General features: G+C 38.2%; 5 protein-coding genes across 7 annotated transcripts in view; 3 read left to right on the forward strand and 2 right to left on the reverse strand.

Annotated features, from left to right (window-relative positions):
* The first annotated feature begins 986 nt into the window (after positions 1-986).
* On the forward strand, positions 987-5,506 carry LOC136282256 (uncharacterized). The gene is made up of 6 exons (XM_066169628.1): positions 987-1,290; positions 2,002-2,046; positions 2,660-2,835; positions 3,138-3,462; positions 4,719-4,763; positions 5,303-5,506. The coding sequence occupies exons 1-5, from the start codon at positions 987-989 to the stop codon at positions 4,760-4,762; spliced, it is 894 nt and encodes a 297-aa protein (XP_066025725.1). The 3' UTR covers position 4,763; positions 5,303-5,506.
* A 338-nt stretch (positions 5,507-5,844) lies between these two features.
* LOC131786571 (translin-associated protein X-like) lies at positions 5,845-7,513 on the reverse strand. The gene is given in 2 exon segments (XM_059103623.2): positions 5,845-7,252; positions 7,255-7,513. Coding segments are annotated over 2 exon segments (786 nt in total). The 3' UTR covers positions 5,845-6,725.
* Positions 7,514-7,639: 126 nt separating this feature from the next.
* LOC131786555 (DNA helicase MCM8) overlaps positions 7,640-24,120 on the forward strand; it is a 32,380-nt gene continuing 15,899 nt past the window's right edge. For 2 of the 3 annotated variants that reach the window (XM_066169622.1, XM_066169623.1), the window contains exons 1-10: positions 17,475-17,690; positions 17,775-17,897; positions 18,346-18,428; positions 18,829-18,889; positions 19,529-19,617; positions 20,383-20,456; positions 20,820-20,875; positions 21,301-21,401; positions 21,688-21,729; positions 22,288-22,373. In XM_066169622.1, coding sequence (XP_066025719.1) covers positions 17,594-17,690; positions 17,775-17,897; positions 18,346-18,428; positions 18,829-18,889; positions 19,529-19,617; positions 20,383-20,456; positions 20,820-20,875; positions 21,301-21,401; positions 21,688-21,729; positions 22,288-22,373 — 812 coding nt within the window. In that variant the 5' untranslated portion in view covers positions 17,475-17,593. Of the gene's footprint in view, positions 7,844-7,927; positions 8,051-17,474; positions 17,691-17,774; positions 17,898-18,345; positions 18,429-18,828; positions 18,890-19,528; positions 19,618-20,382; positions 20,457-20,819; positions 20,876-21,300; positions 21,402-21,687; positions 21,730-22,287; positions 22,374-24,120 lie in introns of those variants that run through there. The other variant, XM_059103607.2, reaches the window with a different exon arrangement.
* On the forward strand, positions 9,378-15,299 carry LOC131786567 (uncharacterized). Its single transcript, XM_059103619.2, has 7 exons — positions 9,378-9,656; positions 10,410-10,726; positions 11,429-11,473; positions 12,088-12,263; positions 12,570-12,894; positions 14,076-14,120; positions 15,096-15,299. Exons 2-6 carry the CDS (start codon positions 10,423-10,425, stop codon positions 14,117-14,119), a joined length of 894 nt encoding a protein of 297 aa, XP_058959602.2. The 5' UTR covers positions 9,378-9,656; positions 10,410-10,422; the 3' UTR covers position 14,120; positions 15,096-15,299.
* LOC136282259 (translin-associated protein X-like) lies at positions 16,157-17,360 on the reverse strand. The gene has a single exon (XM_066169631.1). The coding sequence runs from the start codon at positions 17,358-17,360 to the stop codon at positions 16,551-16,553; it is 810 nt and encodes a 269-aa protein (XP_066025728.1). The 3' UTR covers positions 16,157-16,550.

A 24,120-nucleotide genomic window follows, 5' to 3' on the forward strand; every position in this document is an offset into this window, starting at 1 on the left:
AAGAACGATCCTGTACAAAATAAAAAGTAAGGGAGGTCCCAGAGCTTGGTCTCTTTTTTCAAGGTAAGTCTCCTCAGTGTTCTGAGACGAAATGAAACCTACCTTGAGTGTGCTCTGACTGAATTCTCGGCTCTCTGATTAATTGAATTGAATTAATGAAATGAATTAACGAATCCTGATGTCGCCCTAAGAGATGGTAAACATATTTCTTATGAATTTTGCGAATGTCTGGTTTTGTTTACCATCTCTTAGGGGGACATCACGATTCATTTAGCGTACAATTAATTCATTTCATTAATTCAATTCAATTAATCAGAGAGACGACAGAGATGGTAAACAAAAAATGCTGAAGATTCTTTTTAAAGAAATTACCATTTCCTTGTCCCAAAGGTTTGCCCTCCCCACATGGAGAAACCAATCAAGTTTTTCCCATCACGTTTAGATTAGCTTCATGTTTCCAGTTAGTTTGCTGTTCAGCCAGAACTTTTACATATTGTCTACCAGATTAATGAATTTTCAGACTCTGAAATTAGATGTCGTCAGCTGTCCACGCATTCCCAAAGGGACTTCGCTTTACTGTTTCGCGTATATATTTTGAATAGGCTGCCTTGCGAGTTTTTCCTCAATGATCCAAAAAAAAAAACTTAATCTTGCTGAAGTAGATGTGTAACAAAGCCTCTCTGTCTCTCGATACTCTTAAATTTTCCGATAGCAACGTTAATTGCACATTGTTGCATCGCTAGTGATGGACAAATTTACACCCATTTGGCAAATTTCCGTGGACAATGAACATGCAGGGGTGGAAATGTTTTGAACTTTAAGCTTGCTTAATGCATCACTTAGCTACAGTAAAAAATTTACTCCTATCACTAGATTTTCTGAGGATTTGAAAATCCCATATTGATAAACAACTCGTTGTCCCACTAGAGCACAAATTCATCTTCGTATTAAACGCTTTCTGCTCTCTCTTCAGATAAACTGTCAACATGAGATATCTGGTCGTTCTGGGCCTAATCTTGATCAGCACCGTGCTTTTCACATCGGCTGGCAAGAAATACAAATGTGGTCCCATTGTTAAGAAACACAACTGCGAGTGCGAAGCCAAATCAGCGGGCCAATTGAAACTCGAAGATGGGAAATTGCTGATGTGTGATGGCAGTGATTATAAACCTCTGCAGTTTGAAATGCCTACTCCCAAAAATTCAAGGGCGAATCCAGCTTATTCGTGTAAGGAAATCATGGAGGAAGATTCCGCAGCCGACGATGGAATTTACTGGCTTACGTTCAAGAGTAAGATCAAAAATATTTTTAACTTTAATTTCTGGAAGCTTTTTAAATAAACTCTGTTAGTCATGTAGAGAGGGCGAATGGTAAAATTTAAGTCTCGTCAAAACGTCCTGACCTCGGTTTGAAAGTTCGAGAATAAATAATGTTGGCTAAACAACTTTTCATCATTTAATAACCTCGACCCACTCAGATATATTTTTCAGATATTATAAATCGCTGTTTAGATTGTCAAACCTCTTTCGAGTTTGTCTTGGCAATAGATCTCTGATGAAAAATTGCAATATTTTCAAACGGCATGGATGATATAGAGACTTTCCACATCCACAACCATAACCCTAGAAAACTTCAGCTGCCCTGTGAAACTTTGAGCCTCATCGCAAAGGTTGACGCGATTTCACGTCTGGATAAAACATTTGCAAGACCCAAGACCGATCAAGTTTCTAGGTGACATTCGCCACAGTTGTACCAATGGCTTATCATAGGTCTATCCTCGCTTGGAACAAATTTGCCAACGGATGCTCACTGAAAGGGTGAATTCATTTCACTATTTTGAACACAGGAAGTTCACCTTTGATTGTTTTTAATTGATTAAAAACGCTTGTTTTACAAGTGATCTTTCAAACAGAGGGGTGTAAGCACAATATGAGTTTTAAATCAGTTAGGAATGAAGTTCACCTATTCCAAGTTTTAACAAAATTTTCGTTTCATATTCAGGTGATCCCAGTGTTTTTCCAGTTTACTGTGACATGTCTAATGGAGGTGAGTTTAAAGTTATTTTGAGTTTAGCTTGATTTGATCACAAAAAGGATATCATGTGCTGACAGTTGAGCATCTGCTCCAGGCCTTTTTACAATTTTGCATTTCTACAGTTTGCTAGTGCTTCTTTAACACCCCTTTTCTTTTATTTTGAAAATAACGATCTTGCAGTTTGCGTTGTAAGGTCAAACTGATGTTTTAACATCTGGAAAAATTTTCTACTTTTCCTCAGCGTTATTCCTTGTGATTGAGGGTAGAACATAATATTGAAATGTTGCTAAACGAGCAATTGCATTCCTTCATGGGATTCTGCGGGCAAGCTTCTGGCATGACAGGTTATGGTATTCAAATTATAAGGTCTTCAAAAAAAAATCTTTAGGAATATTAAAAAAAATGAAAAACCTAATTATAAAAAATGTTTTATATCGAGGTAAGAACAGAAGGAGAATAGTTCTTAGGAAGCACTGGTCAGCAATTAAATTTGTCTGTCAAAAATGAAAATAGCATTTTCATTTTGTCACTGCGTAATTTGGGTTTGTTACCGTGGTACTGAAATACCTTTGACTATAATATGTAGACTAATTTTGTTTATTACCTGTTCTCCTGTTTTCACAAGGATGGACCATGATATTCAAGGCGGTGTCCGGGGTGAAGGAAAGTGCTTTCAATACTTTCAATTCGGGTGAAACTCTCGCTGAGAATGACATGAGCGCTCTCGACGTCACTAACCAGCACCTTGGCGACTACAAAAGCAGGATAATCCTGAAGTGGGCTGAGTTTGCTGCATCTGAGGTAACAAGGGTGTTAATAACGTTAAACATGAGGGCCATAAGAAATCTTGAGGTACACAGGTCTGTCATGTACTCGTTGGGTGATAAATTTCAATTGTAAGAGGAGCGCGTCTCTTCTCGCAAGCGTCTCGTATGCAGGCTGAGGTACATATCACGTGGTATGACACGCACCGGAAATCACGATGAACCGGATTAAATTCAACCGTAACGGTAGACAGACAAGATATATTTTAAACAGGGTTCCTTGGGCAGAAGTTCTTTAAAGGAAACTAGGAATGATAATCATCAATTCTGCGTTTACAGGCCAAAGTTGTCCTTTACGAAGGCGGGAGCGCTGTAAAGAAGCTTTTCTTCGACGCCACGGGAACGGACAAATTGAACTGGTTTTCAAAGGATAAATTGAAGGAGCCCTTGCCATGGGAAAATGTGAAATCAGAGGAACAGAACTCCTTTTCCATCCAAGGATTGACCAATCGGAACTTCTTCATCAACAGGAGTTATGGTGGCTGCCCTGCTGATGATGGCTGGCTGTGTATTACCTCAACTCCTTGTGAATGGGAAAAGCGTTATGGAGTAAACGCTGTGTTGTACAGCACGTTGGCTACACACACCAACTGGAACACTGAAGGTGAGTATATTGACATTATGAATTAACTCCCAGCCAAGGAAGAGGAAACTGAACAAGACCGCCAGGCTTTTCCTTTGATAAAACTAAAATGCAAAGCTGATGAGGCTAAGAGAGGGAGAAGAATTTTCAAGCCTTCGCTTTCTGCTCAGCATTTATTATTGATTATCAGGGGGCCTTATCTGAATCCCTTCATATATTAGGGCGCTTTGGAATGAGTGTTGTGATACCAAAACCAACATTATCACAACAGCCAATCAGTTGATGATTAAATATTACAAGAAGCCAATGAAAGTAACAACTAGAAAACGGCTTGAAGCGCGAAAAAACGCGGCTGGCCAAATCACCATTGGTTTTAATTGAAAATCTTAATCTTATTGGTTGAAAATTAATGTGACACATTTTTCTTTTGGACCAGTCATGTACAGCAAAGAAAAGGTAATCCAAACCAATTGCTCTAGACACTCTGTGAAAAGTTGTTCTATCTTAGAAAAATTGAGAATTTAATTCTAACTTGTGTCGTCGTAGTTCAGCTGGAAGCAGCGTCCAAACAGTGTCTGAATGCTGCGGATCCAAGCCCCATTGAGGCTTCAGCTTTTCAAGAGTTGATTTTTGCATTTTATCAAATTGCTAATTACTTTGGAGCATCATACACCTAATTGAAACCTAATTAAAACCTAATGAAAACCTAATGAATCCTATTGTGGAGCAAGTATATAATATAGGCCATACCTTTTTTAGGGTAGGGACCTCCCTTTCATATTCCTAAACAGTTTTTGCGTTCATTACTGGGAAGATCATTCTCATATTCAATGAATTAACGTTGTTGGAAGAAACAAAAATAGAAAAGGAAAAAGCAAAGTAGGAAGTGATCGGCACATAAAAGTACTGGCTCTGACCATAACCCTCAACAGGAAAATTTTCACAGAATTTCCTATGAAAAATTTCTCTCAAAGTTCTGGAGCGTGTCAGAAGTCTGTTTGGAAATTTAACGTGGTTCCAAGAAGGCAAAAAATAAAAATCATATGCTAATGTCATATGACTATGCTAGTTAATTTGAATTTGGCTTTTTTCTTTTTTCCTCCAATTTCCCTGTTATTACAATCGGGGGTATAACTTTTAAGTAAAAATTGATTTGATGAATTAGAAAATAATGATCATAAGAGTTTTATTTACAATCATAATAATGATGTGAATTCCGCAGCATTTCGACTGGTTTTCTGAAAACTGAGATCCTCTTTTTTTCTGTCACTTTTCAGCTAACGTTGCTAAGGCAGATGTTCTGGCGGTTTTCTTGCGCTAAGGTAAAAATTGAAATGAAAACGTCCCTGTTATTTATTCCCTGTGTGAGATGAAAAGTATAATTTCCGATGCAAAACTTCAGTGGACAGAATGTATTTTTGAAATAGCTAAAATTGGAGATTGTGTAAAAGGCATGAAACAACCTACAATTGTCCCTTGATATTAAATGCTGGAAATCACCCATGCCAGGACCTAAATTTCAAAATTTCCTGAGAGGGGGGACACCCCTGACCCCCGTGCCCTCAGCAGACATTTATCGGGACCCCCATTTACTATATCTGGGGTCTGCCCCAGAACTCTTCTTCACCGGAAGCCTTGAACAGAGAATGGCCTTTTCATTTCCTAGGTAATGTGTATTTTCTAAAATTGTTTTTAAATTTAATTCTTTAATGCTCATCTTAAGATGCTATATGTGGTAAGTCAAAATGTACCACATTTTTTATATTCTGTTACTTTAGACAATAATTTGAGTTTAGCCTAATAAATGATGAGTGACAAAAAGCCTTCAACACTAAATAAACTGCCCAACTTTTTGTTTCAGAGCTGACTGCCACTGAATATGTACAACATCAGATGGCAGAAAATCAAGGCAGTAGATTACTTGCTTTTTCTGCAGGGTTTCTTGTGAAGGGATTCGCTGATGAACCAAGCTAATAGGTGGAGATTTGAAGTCTCTTGCCCCTACTACAGCTTAGAAAAAATATGGCCTTGAATTTAAATCCAATAAAACAGTATGTTAATTTGAGGAGCTGTATCAGTTTCTGACTTTGTAATTTCCCTTATCTTAAAGTTGCACTTGCACCTAATTTGAAAGCCAGCATAAGGAGAACTTGTCTAAAAACTTAAAGTTGCACTCATGCCAAATTTGAAAGCCAGTGTAAGGAGACCCTGTCTGACCTGAAGTGATACATTTTGGTCAAGTCAGGCTACAGACAAGAAGGCCAATTTTGCCAGAGGTGCTAGAGGAGAAACCACCAATTTTTCTTTTATTGTTCTCCCTCTTGGATGTTATGCCAGGACATGCAAGGTCATCTCCCCACCACCACCCCCCACCCTTTCCCAACCCAACAGCAATTTGCCATCTTTCCTTGACAGGCTTCCATTCATAATTTTTGACATTTCTGCCTCTGAACAGAGGAATAGACTTTGAGAGTAAAGAAAAATAACAAAATGGTCCAGCTAGGACAAGAACTAGGGCTCCTTGATACATCGTCAGGGACAACAATCACTCGAACACTATATCCTGAGGCATTCAGGTGCTAAAGAAGTTGAAAGTCTAGTTAAAAATCCAAGCTGACAAAACAGAACATTCGCATGGCATGGCAATAAGTCACAAATGTAAAAATGATGGTTAAAATATCTGCTAGCTTTTCAGCTCTTGTAAAACTGCTGAATCACACATTAAGATAATGAGAATAAAGGAAATGATCACTGATTAGAAAAGTCTGTGATTGTTTACAAATTCTCCTTGTCAGCTTATTAAGAAATGTAGAGAGAACAGTATGGAGAATATTGATATCCATGTTAGGGTGTAAATGATTGAGTGGGATAAATGCCTCACAAAAATACAACTGTATTACTTGCCTTAGAACAACACAGTATCAAATGACAGAAACAATTTAATTGCCAAAAGGTCTGGATAGAAGCAGATATGTAACAAATTTAGGAAAATGAATGACACTTTTTAAAGACATGTTTTGACAGTTCTTCTGTCATCCTCAGTTCTGAATAATACAAAGTAAAGTTGAATTTAAAGTGTGTTTTGTCCAATCAGCATTTTGTTACACACTTTAAATTCAACTTTGTACTTTGTATTATTCAAAACCGAAGATGACAGAAGAACTGTTGAAACATGTTTTTAAAAAGTGTCATTCATTTTCTTCAACAATTTAATCTTTGAAATAACTCTCCTTTTTTCAAACAGCTTCAGTTTTCTCAAATAACAGCTAAGGCTATAGCAGTTTTCAATTAAAATCCCTTTCTTCAGAAGTAAAGTCTCCACCCAGTGCTTCAGCCAAAGCAAATTGAGGAATTTCTGAACCCCGAACTTTCAAAGTGTAACAAGCGACTTCCACCTTATTCATACTGGCCTTCAGTACTCTCAATTTTGAGGCAATCTCCCTAGAAACATTCCCGAACGCCACGAAAGCGTTGTGATTTTCCCGCAGAAAGCTGCACATCTCAAAAGGAGTGTTTTGGTCCCCGCTCGACGCACTGTTTATGCAGAAACGCATGAGCTCTCCCGTCAGATCCGCGATTCCAAGTACGTAGTCGAACGGAATTAAGGTTAAGCCAAGATCTTTACCATCCTCATTTGAAAATTTCAACTCCGCTTCAACTTGGTCGAAAGAAATCAAAGTTTTTCTCTTGAGAAAATGCGCGAAAGACAATGCTTCGATGTATTCCTGCACACCAGAAGAGTACGCTCGGGTGAACAAGAAAGGGTCTTCTCCCTCTAACTCCAAAGCTATCGTATTTAGGAGTTTTTTTTTTCTTTGAAGATCTGCTCCGTATCACTCGCTCCGGCTACTCGCTGAAGATTAAAAATGATCCGTTTGCTTGCAATAGGAACATCTCTGCTACATTTAACTAAACGCTCGTGTTTGTCATGCCGAGAATCCAGCTCTTGCCGATGATTTTTAAATGATAGTATTACTGGCGAGTTCTCATCGACTTTTCTCTTCAGAGGGCTGCTCTCTTGAGCTTGAGGTCTAGGACGTTTCCTATATCGTTGTTTCACGACAGCCGCCATGTTGAAAATTCGGAAAAGGAGATAGATGCGCGACGTTGATTGGCTCTTTTTTTAAGGAACTAAACCAATTAAGTACAGCCTTATAAGAGAGCTCATGGATCTTTGAAGGGAAAATGGCGGCAGATTTGAAACTTATCTAGGCGCCCAAATGAGCCTTGTTTTAACATTATTTATCGATTCCAAAGGTCGTGCGTCACAATAATTCATGAAAACATAAATCCAATTCACCCATTATGAGCTCCGGGAGAGCAAGAGGTAACTTCTGGAGAGGAAGAGGACAGAGGTTCCGAGGAGGAAAGAGTGTTAGAGGAACGAGCCAGACAGGAAGAGGTGAAATTGATGGAAATTTCTGTGTTCCACGCTTGTGACTTGACGAAAAAATTTGTTAGTAATTTCATGAAATTATCGCTTTAGCACAAAGGGGTTCAGACCAGGGAAGTTCAAGTCCTCAAGTGGAACATCAAAGAGCACGGCAAATACAGACAAGCTTAACGCCGTGTCCCTTCAAGAAATGGAACTTATACTTCCCAGACATTGGTGAGTCGGTAGTTTTGTGGGATTAGTTTGTAACCAGGTGAGGGACTTGTATTTTCAAAGCATAGAACCTGTAGCCGACAATTCGAAATGGATTTTATGCGTTAATCGATCCTTCAACAAATTCCAAACGCGCAAAACACTAAAAACAAACTCGCGTGACACTGAAAGCAAAGGTAAATGTCCTAATCAGACATTTATAGCAAAAATATTAAACGAAAAAAAAACAAGACACTGAACGAATCGTGCTGTTTTTGATTCTTCGTTCGCATTCGCAAGTAGTTTACAGGTGAACCACGGCGGCGAAGGCAAAGTAAGTAAAACAAAATATTTAACGAGCAGAACAAAAGCTCAGCACGCGCTTTCTTAAATTCTGTTCATGTTCCCCGCAAAACTGGAGCGTGAAATTATCAAATTTGAGTAGTAAGTGAAAAGAAACCCCGACCACTGGTCCAATTGGCATAATACTTAGTTTGTTCCAATTTGGAAGCCAACGCAGCTCACATGTTGTGCCGAACAGAGTCGGGGTCTGGCGCCCTAAGAGACGGTAAACAAAACCAGTTATTCGCAAAATTCACAAGCAATGTAAGTTTTTTTTTTTAATCGACGTTTTCCTCGGCGTTGCAGTCTTGACTGGTCCCTGGGTTTGACAGGATTATTTTTAAAATCGGGATCACGAATTAAATCACACAAAACAGTATCAATCATTCTTGAACAATTAAAACGGGTACATGGAAATTTCCATGTAATATTTTTACGATTTCATTAAGAAAGCACCTCGCCAAAATGATCCATGGAAATTTCCATGTAATACTCATTCATGTATACAAAACAGTATAAAACATTTCTGACCAAAACGGTTATATGGAAATATTGAATTTTCTATTTAATACTGACTTTTTGTCAAAAACAGGTGCAAAGAAATTTCCATGTAATACTCAATCACGAACACACGTTATGCCGAAAGGAGTCGGAGTCTGGCGCCCTAAGAGACGGTAAACAAAACCAGTTATTCGCAAAATTCACAAGCAATGTAAATTTTTTTTTTTAATCGACGTTTTCCTCGGCATTGCAATCCTGACTGGTCCCTGGGTTTGACAGGATTATTTTTAAAATCGGGATCACGAATTAAATCACGCTTCACGCAAATATTTCAGCGGATCCCGAGGTGAAATAAAATTGTCTTGCTAAGGTACAATTTTCACCCAGAGGAATTCTAAAAATAACAAAAATAGCAATTCAATAAAAAAAGGTAGGATAATTTCATTTACTAATTCTACTTTTACCAATTACGAGTGTTAAAAATATGAACTGTTTGAAAACGAATAACCCGTGCGTCCTAAGAGAGCACTTTATTGGCATTTATCTTTCGCCTCATTTAATTAGTTTTAATTAGTTTTTATTTTGTACAGGATCGTTCTTTACATTTTTGGTGAACATGCCTTGTTTCTTGGAAATAACTCATAGCTTCTTTTACAGAACCTTGTGGGGGGTTGTTGTGTTTGATTGACAATGTCTTCGGGTGTTGGTTTGTATGAAAACTCAATAGCAAAGCGATAATCGTTCCTTAGAAGTTCTTCGCCGAGAATTCAGTCAGAGCACACTCAAGGTAGGTTTCATTTCGTCTCAGAATGCTGAGGAGATTCACCTTAAAAAAAGAGACCAAGCTCTGAGACAAATTAGTGCTCTCCCTTCTCTCGAAACTCTCTTTAACTAATATAATTTGCTGAAGGTTTTTTTTTTTTTTAATTACCCTTTGCTTGTCCTAAAGGTTTGCCCTTCCCACATAGAGATGCCGATCAAGTTTTTCCCACCACGTTTAGATTAGCTTCATGTTTCCAGTTAGTTTGCTGTTCGGTCAGAACTTTCACATATTGTCTACCAGATTAACGAGTTTTCAGACTCTGAAACTAGATGTCGTCAGTTGTCCACGCATTCACAAAGGGACTTCGCTTTATTGTTTTCGCGTATATATTTTGAATAGGCTGCCTTGCGAGTTTCTCCTCAATGATCCAAAAAAAGAACTTAATCTTGCTGAAGTACATGTGTAACAAAGCCTCTCTGTCTCTCGATACTCTTAAACTTTCCGATAACAACGTTAATTGCACATTGTTGCATCGCTGGTGATGGACAAATTTACACCCATTTGGGAAATTTCCGTGGACAATGAACATGCAGGGGTGGAAATTTTTTGAACTTTACGCTTGCTTAATGCATCACTTTGCTACAGTAAATTCTGCATTTTTGTACTCCTATAACTAGAGTTTCTGAGGATTTGAATATCCCATATTGATAAACAACTCGGTGTTCCACCAGAGCACAAATTCATCTTCGTATTAAACGCTTTCTGCTCTCTCTTCAGATAAACCGTCAACATGAGATATCTGGTCGTTCTGGGCCTTATCTTGATCAGCACCGTGCTTTTCACATCGGCTGGCAAGAAATACAAATGTGGTCCCATTGTTAAGAAACACAACTGCGAGTGCAAAGCCAAATCAGCGGGCCAATTGAAACTTGAAGATGGGAAATTGCTGATGTGTGATGGCAGTGAATATAAACCTCTGCAGTTTGAAATGTCTACTCCCAAAAATTCAAGGGCGAATCCAGCTTATTCGTGTAAGGAAATCATGGAGGAAGACGCCGCAGCCGACGATGGAATTTACTGGCTTACGTTCAAGAGTAAGATCAAAAATATTTTTAACTTTAATTTCTGGAAGCTTTTTAAGTAAACTCTGTTAGTCATGTAGAGAGGGCGAATGGTAAAATTTAAGTCTCGTCAAAACACCCTGACCTCGGTTTGAAAGTTCGAGAATAAATAATGTTGGCTGAACAACTTTTCATCGTTTAATAACCTCGACCCACTCAGAAATATTTTTCACGTATTATAAATCGCTGTTTAGATTGTCAAACCTCTCTTTCGAGTTTGTCTTGGCATAGATCTCTGATTAAAAATTGCAATATTTTCGAACGGCATGGATGGTATAGAGACTTTCCACATCCACAACCATAACCCTAAAAAACTTCAGCTTCCCTGTGAAACTTTGAGCCTCATCGCAAAGGTTGACGCTTTTCACGTCTGGATAAAACATTTGCAAGACCCAAGACCGATCAAGTTTCTAGGTAACATTCGCCACAGTTGTACCAATGGCTTATCATAGGTCTATCCTCGCTTGGAACAAATTTGCCTACGGACGCTCACTGAAAGGATGAATTGAACGCAGGAGTTTCACCTTTGATTGTTTCTGATTGATTAAAAACTCTTTGTTTTACAATTAATCCTTCAAACAGTGGGGTGTAAGTACAATATGAGTTTTAAATCAGTTAGGAATGAAGCTCACCAAGGGGAACCAAGTTTTTATAAAATTTTCGTTTCATATCCAGGTGATCCCAGTGTTTTTCCAGTTTACTGTGACATGTCTAATGGAGGTGAGTTTAAAATTAGTTTGAGTTTAGCTTGATTTGAACAAAAGAAGAGTGTCATGTCCTGACACTTGAGCATCTGCTTCAGGCCTTTATACGCTTTTGCATTTCTACAGTTTGCTAGTGCTTCTTTCACGCTCCTTTTCTTTTATTTTGAAAATAACGATCTTTCAGTTTGCGTTGTAAGGTCAAACTGATGTTTTAACATCTGGAAAAATGTTCTACTTTTCCTCAGCGTTATTCCTTGTGATTGAGGGTAGAACATAATATTGAAATGTTGCTAAACGAGCAATTGCATTCCTTCATGGGATTTTGCGGGCAAGCTTCTGGCATGACAAGTTATGGTATACAAATTATAAGGTCTTCCAAAAAAATCTTTAGGAGTATTAAAAAAAAAAAGAAAAACCTAATTATAAAAAATGTTTTATATCGAGGTAAGAAGAGAAGGAGAATAGTTCTTAGGAAGCACTGGTCAGCAATTAAATTTGTTTGTCAAAAATGGAAATAGTATTTTCATTTTGTCACTGTGAAATTTGGGTTTGTTACCGTGGTACTGAAATACCTATGACTGTAATATGTAGACTAATTTTGTTTATTACCTGTTCTCCTGTTTTCACAAGGATGGACCATGATATTCAAGGCGGTGTCCGGGGCGAAGGAGAGTGCTTTCAACACGTTCAATTCGGGTGAAACTCTCGCTGAGAATGACATGAGCGCTCTCGACGTCACTAACCAGCACCTTGGCGACTACAAAAGCAGGATAATCCTGAAGTGGGCTGAGTTTGCTGCATCTGAGGTAACAAGGGTGTTAATAACGTTAAACATGAGGGCCATAAGAAATCTTGAGGTGCATAGGTCTGTCATGTACCCGTTGGGTGATAAAAGTCAGTTGTAAGAGGAGCGCTTCTCTAGCTTCTCGCACGCGTCTCACATGCAGGCAGAGGTACATATGACATGGTATGACACGCACCGGAAATCACGATGAACCGGATTAAACTCAACCGTAACGGTAGCCAAACAAGATATAATTTACACAGGGTTCATCGGGCAGAAGTTCTTTAAAAGAAACTAGGAGCGATAATTATCTATTCTGCGTTTACAGGCCAAAGTTGTCCTTTACGAAGACGGGAGCGCTGTCAAGAAGCTTTTCTTCGACGCCACGGGAACGGACAAATTGAACTGGTTTTCAAAGGACAAATTGAAGGAGCCGTTGCCATGGGAAAATGTGAAAACAGAGGTACAGAACTCCTTTTCCATCCAAGGATTGACCAATCGGAACTTCTTCATTAACAGGAATTATGGTGGCTGCCATGTTGATTCAGGCTGGCTGTGTATTACCTCAACTCCTTGTGAATGGGAAAAGCGTTATGGAGTAAACGCTGTGTTGTACAGCACGTTGGCTACACACACCAACTGGAACACTGAAGGTGATTATATTGACGTTACGAATTAACTCCCAGCCTAAGAAGAGGAAACTGAACAAGACCGCCACGCTTTTCCTATGACAAAACTAAAATGCAAAGCTGATGAGGCTGAGAGAGGGAGAAAACTTTTTAAGCTTTCGCTCTCTGCTCAGCATTGATTATTGATTATCAGTGGGCATTACTTGAATCCCTTCATATATTAGGGCGCTTTGGAATGAGTGTTGTGATACCAAAACCAACATTATCACAACAGCCAATCAATTGATGAGTAAATATTACAAGAAGACAATGAAAGTAACAACTAACAAACGGCTTGAAGCGCGAAAAAACGCGGCTTGCCAAATCTCCATTGATTTTTATTTCAATCTTATTGGTTGAAAATTAATGTGGCGCATTTTTTCTTTTGGACCAATCATGTACAGCAAAGAAAAATTGAGAACTTAATTCTATCTTGTGTCGTCGTAGTTCAGCTGGAAGCAGCGTCCAAACAGTATCTGAATGCGGATCCAAGCCCCATCGAGGCTTCAGCTTTTCAAGAGTTGATTTTTGCATTTTATCAAATTGCTAATTACTTTGGAGCATCATACACCTAATTGAAACTTAATTAAAACCTAACGACTCCTATTGTGGAGCAAGTATATAAAATAGGCCATACCTTTTTTAAGGGTAGGGACCTCCCTTTCTTGTTCCTAAACAGTTTTTGTGTTCATTACTGGGAAGATCACTCTCATATTCAATGAAATAATGTTGTTGAAAGAAACAAAAATAGAAAAGGAAAAAGCCCAGTTGGAAGTGATTGGCACATAAAAGTACTGGATCTGACCATAATCCCTCAACAGGAAAATTTTCACAGAATTTCCTATGAAAAATTCTCTCAAACTTCTGGAGCGTGTCAGATGTCTGTTTGGAAATTTAACGTGGTTCCAAGAAGGCAAAAAATAAAAATCATATGCTAATGTCATATGACTATGCTAGTTAATTTGAATTTGGCTTTTTTCTTTTTTCCTCTAATTTCCCTGTTATTACAATCAGGGATATAACTTTTCGGTAAAAATTGATTCGATGAATTAAAAAATAATGATCATAAGAGTTTTAGTTACAATCATAATAATGATGTGAATTCCGCAGCATTTTGACTGGTTTTCTGAAAACTGAGATCCTCTTTTTTTCCTGTCACTTTTCAGCTAATGTTGCTAAGGCAGATGTTCTGGCGGTTTTCTTGCGTTAAGGTAAAAATTGAAATAAAAACGTCCCTGTAATTTATTCCCTGTGTGAGATGAAAAGTATAATTTGTTAAATAAACAGCTTTGGTGGAGAAAGTACTCAAATTAGGTCACACACTCTCCTAAGGAGGAGACCTCCCATTCTTGTTCCTAAATGGTGTTTGTGTTCTTGGCTAAGACACGTTACTCACCTAGTGTCTCTCTCTCCCTCACAAGAATATAAATTAGTTCAATTAGACTTTCAGGAAAACCTGACAAAATACAAGGGCGGGGACAGGGTAGAGGCCAGGGAGGCAACCTGGGATGGACAAGTATCCCATCCAAGGGGTGTGGGTGTGGCTATGTAGCTATACTTCAATGCACCTCCTGCTTCCAAAACTGGGATAAGTTGAGAGACTGTTATTAACCCTTGTAATGTACTTTACCTTTATTCCTTGGGGTAGGTATAGAGTGGGAGCTTAAAACTCCTAAACTGGATTGAAGAACATTTAAACAAATGCAATTTCCGATGCAAAACTTTAGTGGACAGAAAGTATGTCTGAAATAGCTAAAAATGGAGATTGTGTAAAAGGCATGAAACAGCCTACAATTGTCCCTCAATATTAAATGCTGGAAATCACCCATCCCAGGACCTAAATTTCAAAATTTCCAAGGGGGGGGACACCCCTGACCCCCGTGCCCTCAGCAGACATTTATCGGGACCCCCATTTACTATATCTGGGATCTTCCCCAGAACTCTTCTTCACCAGAAGCCTTGAACAAAGAATGGCCTTTTCATTTCCTAGGTAATGTGTATGTTCTGAAAATTGTTGTTAAATTTAATCCTTTAATGCTCATCTTAACATGCTATATGTGGTAAGTCAAAATGTACCACATTTTTTATATTCTGTTACTTTAGACAATAATTTGAGTTTAGCCTTATAAATGATGAGTGACAAAAAGCCTTCAACACTAAATAAACTGCCCAACTTTTTGTTTCAGAGCTGACTGCCACTGAATATGTACAACATCAGATGGCAGAAAATCGAGGCAGTAGATTACTTGCTTTTTCCACAGGGTTGCTTGTGAAGGGATTCGCTGATGAACCAAGCTAAAAGGCGGAGATTTGAAGTCTCTTGCCCTTACTAAAGCTTAGAAAAAATATGGCCTCGAATTTAAATCCAATAAAACAGTATGTTAATTTGAGGAGCTGTATCAGTTTCTGACTTTGTAATTTCCCTTATCTTAAAGTTGCACTTGCACCTAATTTGAAACCCAGCATAAGGAGAACTTGTCTAAAAACTTAAAGTTGCACTCATGCCAAATTTGAAAGCCAGTGTAAGGAGACCCTGTCTGACCTGAAGTGATACAGTTTGGTCAAGTCAGGCTACAGACAAGAAGGCCAATTTTGCCAGAGGTGCTAGGGGAGAAACCACCAATTTTTCTTTTATTCTTACTCCCCCTTGGATAGTATGCCAGGACATGCAAGGTCATCTCCCCACCACCACCCCCCACCCTTTCCCAACCCAACAGCAATTTGCCATCTTTCCTTGACAGGCTTCCATTCATAATTTTTGACATTTCTGCCTCTGAACAGAGGAATAGACTTTGAGAGTAAAGAAAAATAACAAAATGGTCCAGCTAGGACAAGAACTAGGGCTCCTTGATACATGGTCAGGGGCAACAATCACTCGAACACTATATCCTGAGGCATTTAGGTGCTAAAGAAGCTGAAAGTCTAGTTAAAAATCCAAGCTGACAAAACAGAACATTCACATGGCATGGCAATAAGTCACAAATGTAAAAATGATGGTTAAAATATCTGCTAATGTTTCAGCTCTTTTAAAACTGCTGAATCACACATTAAGATAATGAGAATAAAGGAAATGATCACTGATTAGAAAAGTCTGTGATTGTTTACAAATTCTCCTTGTCAGCTTATTAAGAAATGTAGAGAGAACAGTATGGAGAATATTGATATCCATGTTAGGGTGTAAATGATTGAGTGGGATAAATGCCTCACAAAAACACAACTGTATTACCTGCCTTAGAACAACACAGTATCAAATGACAGAAACAATTTAATTGCCAAAAGGTCTGGATAGAAGCAGATATGTAACAAATTTAAGAAAATGAATGACACTTTTTAAAGACATGTTTTGACAGTTCTTCTGTCATCCTCAGTTCTGAATAATACAAAGTAAAGTTGAATTTATAGTGTGTTTTGTCCAATCAGCATTTTGTTACACACTTTAAATTCAACTTTGTACTTTGTATTATTCAAAACCGAAGATGACAGAAGAACTGTTGAAACATGTTTTTAAAAAGTGTCATTCATTTTCTTCAACAATTTAATCTTTGAAATAACTCTCCTTTTTTCAAACAGCTTCAGTTTTCTCAAATAAATAAATTTAACCTGATAACTGACTTTTGAAACAGCTAAGGCTATAGCAGTTTTCAATTAAAATCCCTTTCTTCAGAAGTAAAGTCTCCACCCAGTGCTTCAGCCAAAGCAAATTGAGGAATTTCTGAACCCCGAACTTTCAAAGTGTAACAAGCGACTTCCACCTTATTCATACTGGCCTTCAGTACTCTCAATTTTGAGGCAATCTCCCTAGAAACATTCCCGAACGCCACGAAAGCGTTGTGAATTTCCCGCAGAAAGCTGCACACCTCAAAAGGAGTGTTTTGGTCCCCGCTCGACGCACTGTTTATGCAGAAACGCATGAGCTCTCCCGTCAGATCCGCGATTCCAAGTACGTAGTCGAACGGATTTAAGCTTAAGCCAAGATCTTTACCATCCTCATTTGAAAATTTCAACTCCGCTTCAACTTGGTCGAAAGAAATCAAAGTTTTTCTCTTGAGAAAATGCGCGAAAGACAATGCTTCGATGTATTCCTGCACACCAGGAGAGTACGCTCGGGTGAACAAGAAAGGGTCTTCTCCCTCTAACTCCAAAGCTATCGTATTTAGGAGTTCTTTAACCGTTACAAACTTTTCATCTGCTTCTTTGAAGATCTGCTCCGTATCACTCGCTCCGGCTGCTCGCTGAAGATTAAAAATGATCCGTTTGCTTGCAATAGTAACATCTCTGCTACATTTAACTAAACGCTCGTGTTTGTCATGCCGAGAATCCAGCTCTTGCCGATGATTTTTAAATGATAGTATTACTGGCGAGTTCTCATCGACTTTTCTCTTCAGAGGGCTGCTCTCTTGAGCTTGAGGTCTAGGACGTTTCCTATATCGTTGTTTCACGACAGCCGCCATGTTGAAAATTTGGAAAAGGAGATAGATGCGCGACGTTGATTGGCTCTTTTTTTAAGGAACTAAACCAATTAAGTACAGCCTTATAGGAGAGCTCATGGATCTTTGGAGGGAAAATGGCGGCAGATTTGAAATTTATCTAGGCGCCCAAATGAGCCTTGTTTTAACATTATTTATCGATTCCAAAGGTCGTGCGTCACAATAACTCATGAAAACATAAATCCAATTCACCCATTATGAGCTCTGGGAGAGCAAGAGGTAACTTCTGGAGAGGAAGAGGACAGAGGTTCCGAGGAAGAAAGAGTGCTCGAGGAACGAGCCAGACAGGAAGAGGTGAAATTGATGGAAATTTCTGTGTTCCACGCTTGTGACTCGACGAAAAAATTTGTTAGTAATTTCATGAAATTATCGCTTTAGCACAAAGGGGTTCAGACCAGGGAAGTTCAAGTCCTCAAGTGGAACATCAAAGAGCACGGCAAATACAGACAAGCTTAACGCCGTGTCCCTTCAAGAAATGGAACTTTTACTTCCCAGACATTGGTGAGTCGGCAGTTTTGTGGGCTTAGTTTGTAACCAGGTGCATTTTTCATCCCAGAACACCTACCCTTTAACCCTTTCACTCCCTGAAGTGATCAACACATAATTTCTCTTTACAGTATTCATACAGTATGAAGCAGACAAGTGATGAGAATAAAGACAAATATCAATTGAGGGATTATCATATGATCCAAAACCAAACTTTCAGAATTTAAAAAAAAAAATTATAAGGAATGCATGGCGAAGGGTTTTAATCAAGATATTTGGAGTGAAAGCACAAACATAATTGTAAGGAGAAGTTATGTGTTCACCACTTGTGGAAGTTAAGGGTTACAAATGGTACACTTGTCTAGTTTTAACTTGAATCCCTTACCAGTTGACTGGATATATATTTGATTTAATGTATCTTGACTTAAAGGAATTATTTATTCAAATAATTATTCTTCTGAAGTTTATAACCCAGACTCAGCTCTTGCAACCAAAGTTAAAGCCATTATGAAGTTTGTGGAATCACATGCAGCTCAACTTTCTAAGGTAAAAATAGAAAAAGCCATAGTAGTTGTTCAGTTACTTCCAGATTGTAGTGATCTCCACCAATCTTAAGGGTGTGCATTATATTTTATCATGTTTACTTATATGACCCTGTCACTCATAAGATCTCATTAATAATTGTGACAGTGAAAGGCAAAACGGACACTGATGGAAATCTGTTTGAATGGCAAAAACGCACGGATGACAAACGGTTAACGAATTTACTCCTTACTGTCTGCAATACAATTCTCATGATATCAGTTCTAAGAATTTGTTATTGGATCAACTAGTAATCCCCCAACAAATAATTATCTTTATTCTTATCTCTTGTTTGCTTGATATTGTAAGGAGAAATTTTGTCTTGGTCTGACTCAACAATGATCTAAATAATGCACTTTCCTAGGATGAGATTGAAAGCAAAGCAGCTGTGATGTTTGACTATATGGATCTAATATCAGATACAGGTAAATTGTGTCATGGATAGAATTAAATGCAGAGTTACAAACTTTTTAAATGTTTTAAAATCTATAGAGAACATACAACTTTGGTGATCAAAGCTCATATTTAATTGAATAAGTCTCCAGCTCTACATGTCAAATGAGCCCCAACCTCTCAAACAAGTGTCCTCTTCAAATTAGTACACCGCTCCTCTCTCACAAAAACATGTTTTATTCCCACTTTATCCATAACTTTTTAAGCTTCAACTTCAGCAGAATAGGAGTGTAGGGGAATGATGAGCCCCCCTTCCCATCCTTGATAAGGTGCCCTCCTTCTTTTTAAGTGTTCCTTGTTTTGGGCAAAAATTTGAAATAAGCTCCTACACTGTAGGTGATTATTCAAGGAAATACAAGATACATTGGGACAGAAATTCTCAATGAAGTAGCTAAAAGAAAAAAAAAAACAATTTGCATCAAGTTGGTGTCTTCCTTTTTATTGTTCTCACTTAGAAATAAATTTTTTCAGATTGCCTCTTTGGGTTGAATTCTAAATGTTTTTTGTTTTCTAAAAACAAAAATATCATTCTTAAATTGAAAATTAACTGTATCATGCTAGTCATTGTTTGGTCTACACTTTTGCAACTTTCTGTTCAAACATTACTCCAGAGCTTGCTGAGAGTTTTCCATCTTTCGCTGGAGATTTACGAGATCAGCCAACAGAAGTTCTTCATAGTATTAGCTTGGCAGTTTCTCAGGTATGCTCTTTTATGAATGTAGCGCAGAACTGTGATGGTCTGATTTTTTGAATTTATGAAAATATATACATAATTTATATTATGTAATAATTGTTTGGTGCATCGGAGGTAAATAGAGGGCAATATTTACTTCAAGCCATAAAGCAGTGAGGTAAATATCCATCACTTTCCCTTACACTGACTGAGGTGAATAACTGTTTTAAGTATATGCCACACGGAAACCAATAAATTAGGTTGTTTCTTTCAATATCATGGGGAAAAATGGTTGGAAATTGAACTTGTGGTGCATGATTTTGTGTGATTGGCTGCTTGGAGATGACTAGTACTTCCTATTCACTTCAAAACTAGCCAGCGTGCACGAATAGCATATTTCACTTGTTTTGTATATATGTACTAATAATTATCATAATTACAATACTTACTTTATTTAAAGTATATGTTACAATTTCCAGTAATTTCTAATAGTGCCTTAAAATTTTATAGCATACTTATTCAATTGAACTATTGATGAAATGTATAAACTATGAAAACAAATTATTTTTCTTATATTTTAATGTACAAAGATGGTAGAATGTCTTAATGTAGTAAAATCTTTAATTCTTATAAATGCTTTCCTAAAAGGATGAGTCTCGACTTTTTTTAAAAAAAATGTTATGATCATGTTGCTAGGTTGATAATTACAGAAATACTTTGACATGTAGATGTGATTTATGACTGACTCCAAAGATTTTCTTCCCTTTTTTGTTAATTTTTTTTAAATTCAAGGTTTTGTTGACTGTGGAGACAGCTGAGAGCCCCCATGGAGCACCATTGTTTGATTTGCCATATATACAAGCAAGGTATGTGAATTTGTAGGCTTTGCAAACATTCCAGCTTGTACCAGACATGAGAAAATAACGTTATGTATTTAACATAGGGAGGCTTGCTTGTTACTTTAGCATTTGTGTATAGTGACGGAATTTAAAATTCTCCTTAGATGGTATTCCTTTAATACATTGCTTGCTTGGTTACCTGGAGAGCATAATGTTAGATGACTTGTAGAAATAAAATGAACACACCCAATTTATATATATGTTTTTCTATTTCAAGGGTGATGTCTTTTGATATTTACTCTCCTTACAGTCTTTACCTAGCAGATTCATTTTTGTGCCTCATATGTTATATACTAGCTAAATGTCAATTGCTTTAATTTTAACCACCAGAATAACAAACTTTGAGCCTGCCATTCCACTCAAAAACCTCAAGTCTTGCTATTGGGGTATGTAAAATGTGTCCATGTACCTCTTTAAAAAATTTGATCTTGATGACTTGTGAGTTTTCAGTTCTTTAACTGATTTCACCTTCTCTGTATGCTGTGGAACTTTAACTCTTTACACCCCAAGATCAGTATGCATATTCTCCTTACTGCTCTCTTTACATTTGCCAAGGTGTTGACAAGGAGAATTTGTTTAATTAATAAAGAAATGATTCTTTTATTAGTTGGTGATCATTTCTGTTATTCTCCTGACCTTTATGTGTAATTCAGGGGTGATATTATAAGGAGAAATTTGATGTTGGTCACTCTTGGGGGTTGAAGAGTTAAGACCTCTGAACTCTCAGAAAATCATCCAAATCACACAGAGTTAAATTTTCTCAGACCTTTGAATTGTCCTTGCACTCACTTGTTTGCTGTAACAACTGCAGGCAAATTTGTGGCAATCCATGGAACAGTAATAAGAGTTAGCAATGTTAAACCTCTGGTGAAAAAGATGGCATTTTCATGCAACTTGTGCAGCCAGACACAGGTACGGTGTCTATGTCTTAATTATGCAGTCATGTTATTTTTTATTCATGTTTGGTTTGTGAATCTGACTATTTCAGAATTAAATGCTGATTTTTGTAGGCCATTTCAAGATTTCCAAGGCAACTTGAAATGAAATAAGAATGTGTGACTAAATTTTTGCAAGACTCAAAATGAGAAGACAATTTATTTTCTTTAAAAAATTCTCAAGACTAAGTGGTAGAAATAAAGCAATCTCATGTCTGAATTTTTCTGACGGCAACATTGATTTTTTTCATGGTCATTTCAAGGTTGTTCATCTCACCGACGGGAAGTACTCAATTCCAACTCAGGCAAGTTAATTTGATTCTTTAACTTGTCTCACATTTAAAAATTACTCAGAAGGGCTATTTGAACCATAATTTCAGAAGCTCACCATAGTAGCAGACAAAAAAACTTTAATTTGCAGTATACAGCATGCATTTTGGTGTTAAATTAAGAATTGTGAGTTCATTAATTTTGAAATTAGGATGCTCTGAAGGGCGAAGTTAATTGTATATGCATCATTAGGATATCATTGAATCTGTTATAATAATATTATAATTATAATTTACTAATCTTTCTTTGATTATCTCCCATATTCCCATGTGCATTATACACAACAAGGCATACTTTACTACATGTGTATTTTCATGATAAAACATGCCAAAACCTAGATCCAAATCAAATGAATCTACTTTGAAGTGCAAAGAAGTTTTTCAGTGGCTGCATGTTGTTGAGCTGTTGCTGGAAACTCACTTAATTAAAAGTTAAAGCAAGTCAGCAAAACCCTCAGAGGTAGTCATCAGTGCACATGGAAGTAATTAATGTTTTCAGGACTATCCTCTTTTTGAATTTTATTTCTTTATTAGTGTTCCTCAGTGGATTGTCGTGGCAAATCTTTCACTCCTGAGAGAAGCTCACCAATGACTGAGACAATTGACTGGCAAACTATCAAGTGAGTGGTCATTTAAATGAAAAACAAAATCAACTATGGCTTATTCCAGTTTCTGCTGTGTGAATTGACTTTGAGTAATGCTTTTCCTCTTGGAAGGGATCTCCATATAATTGCAGAAATCTCTTCTTCCCTCCCCTCTAACATTACATCTGTTTTTGTTAAGAGTTTGCTAGTACCAATTTAAACTCCTGGCAGGAGAGAGAGGTCTACATTGCAAAAGTGAAGTATTGTGAGAGGAGAGAGGTCTACACTGTGAGAGTGAAGTATAATGTCGGAGGAGAGAGGTGTACACTGTGGAAGTGAAGTAATGTTGGAGGAGAGAGGTCTACACTGTGAGAGTGAAGTATTGTGGGAGGAGAGAGGTCTACACTGTGAGAGTGAAGTATTGTGGAAGGAGAGAAGACTACACTGTGAGAGTGAAGTATTGTGGGAGGAAAGAGGTCTACACTGTGAGAGTGAAGTATTGTTGGAGGAGAGAGGTCTACACTGTGAGAGTGAAGTATTGTGGGAGGAGAGAGGTCTACACTGTGAGAGTGAAGTATTGTGGGAGGAGAGAGGTCTACACTGTGAGAGTGAAGTATTGTGGGAGGAGAGAGGTCTACACTGTGAGAGTGAAGTATTGTGCAAGGAGAGAGGTCTACACTGTGAGAGTGAAGTATTGTGGGAGGAGAGAGGTCTACACTGTGGGAGTGAAGTATTGTGGGAGGAGAGAGGTCTACACTGTGAGAGTGAAGTATTGTGGGAGGAGAGAGGTCTACACTGTGAGAGTGAAGTATTGTGGGAGGAGAGAGGTCTACACTGTGAGAGTGAAGTATTGTGGGAGGAGAGAGGTCTACACTGTGAGAGTGAAGTATTGTGGGAGGAGAGAGGTCTACACTGTGAGAGTGAAGTATTGTGGGAGGAGAGAGGTCTACACTGTGGGAGTGAAGTATTGTGGAAGGAGAGAAGTCTACACTGTGAGAGTGAAGTATTGTGGGAGGAGAGAGGTCTACACTGTGAGAGTGAAGTATTGTGGAAGGAGAGAGGTCTACACTGTGAGAGTGAAGTATTGTGGAAGGAGAGAGGTCTACACTGTGAGAGTGAAATATTGTGGGAGGAGAGAGGTCTACACTGTGAGAGTGAAGTATTGTGGAAGGAGAGAGGTCTACACTGTGGGAGTGAAGTATTGTGGGAGGAGAGAGGTCTACACTGTGAGAGTGAAGTATTGTGGAAGGAGAGAAGTCTACACTGTGGGAGTGAAGTATTGTGGGAGGAGAGAGGTCTACACTGTGGGAGTGAAGTATTGTGGGAGGAGAGAGGTCTACACTGTGGTAGTGAAGTATTGTGGGAGGAGAGAGGTCTACACTGTGAGAGTGAAGTATTGTGGGAAGAGAGAGGTCTACACTGTGAGAGTGAAGTATTGTGGGAGGAGAGAGGTCTACACTGTGAGAGTGAAGTATTGTGGGAGGAGAGAGGTCTACACTGTGAGAGTGAAGTATTGTGGAAGGAGAGAAGTCTACACTGTTAGAGTGAAGTAATGTGGGAGGAGAGAGGTCTACACTGTGAGAGTGAAGTATTGTGGAAGAAGAGAGGTCTACACTGTGAGAGTGAAGAATTGTGGGAGGAGAGAGGTTTACACTGTGGTAGTGAAGTATTGTGGGAGGAGAGAGAGGTCTACACTGTGAGAGTGAAGTATTGTGGAAGGAGAGAGGTCTACACTGTGGGAGTGAAGTATTGTGGGAGGAGAGAAGTCTACACTGTGAGAGTG

Source organism: Pocillopora verrucosa, chromosome 7 (genome assembly GCF_036669915.1).
Source record: "Pocillopora verrucosa isolate sample1 chromosome 7, ASM3666991v2, whole genome shotgun sequence".
Classification (NCBI taxonomy): Eukaryota; Metazoa; Cnidaria; class Anthozoa; order Scleractinia; family Pocilloporidae; genus Pocillopora; species Pocillopora verrucosa.

Coding starts and splice junctions, on each gene's coding strand:
- LOC136282256 (XM_066169628.1), top strand. CDS start 987: ATGAGATATCTGGTCGTTCTGGGCCTAATCTTGATCAGCACCGTGCTT. Junction 1,291..2,001: donor TTACTGGCTTACGTTCAAGA/GTAAGATCAAAA, acceptor TTTCATATTCAG/GTGATCCCAGTGTTTTTCCA. Junction 2,047..2,659: donor CTGTGACATGTCTAATGGAG/GTGAGTTTAAAG, acceptor TGTTTTCACAAG/GATGGACCATGATATTCAAG.
- LOC131786567 (XM_059103619.2), top strand. CDS start 10,423: ATGAGATATCTGGTCGTTCTGGGCCTTATCTTGATCAGCACCGTGCTT. Junction 12,264..12,569: donor CTGAGTTTGCTGCATCTGAG/GTAACAAGGGTG, acceptor CTGCGTTTACAG/GCCAAAGTTGTCCTTTACGA. Junction 12,895..14,075: donor CACCAACTGGAACACTGAAG/GTGATTATATTG, acceptor GTCACTTTTCAG/CTAATGTTGCTAAGGCAGAT.
- LOC136282259 (XM_066169631.1), bottom strand. CDS start 17,360: ATGGCGGCTGTCGTGAAACAACGATATAGGAAACGTCCTAGACCTCAA.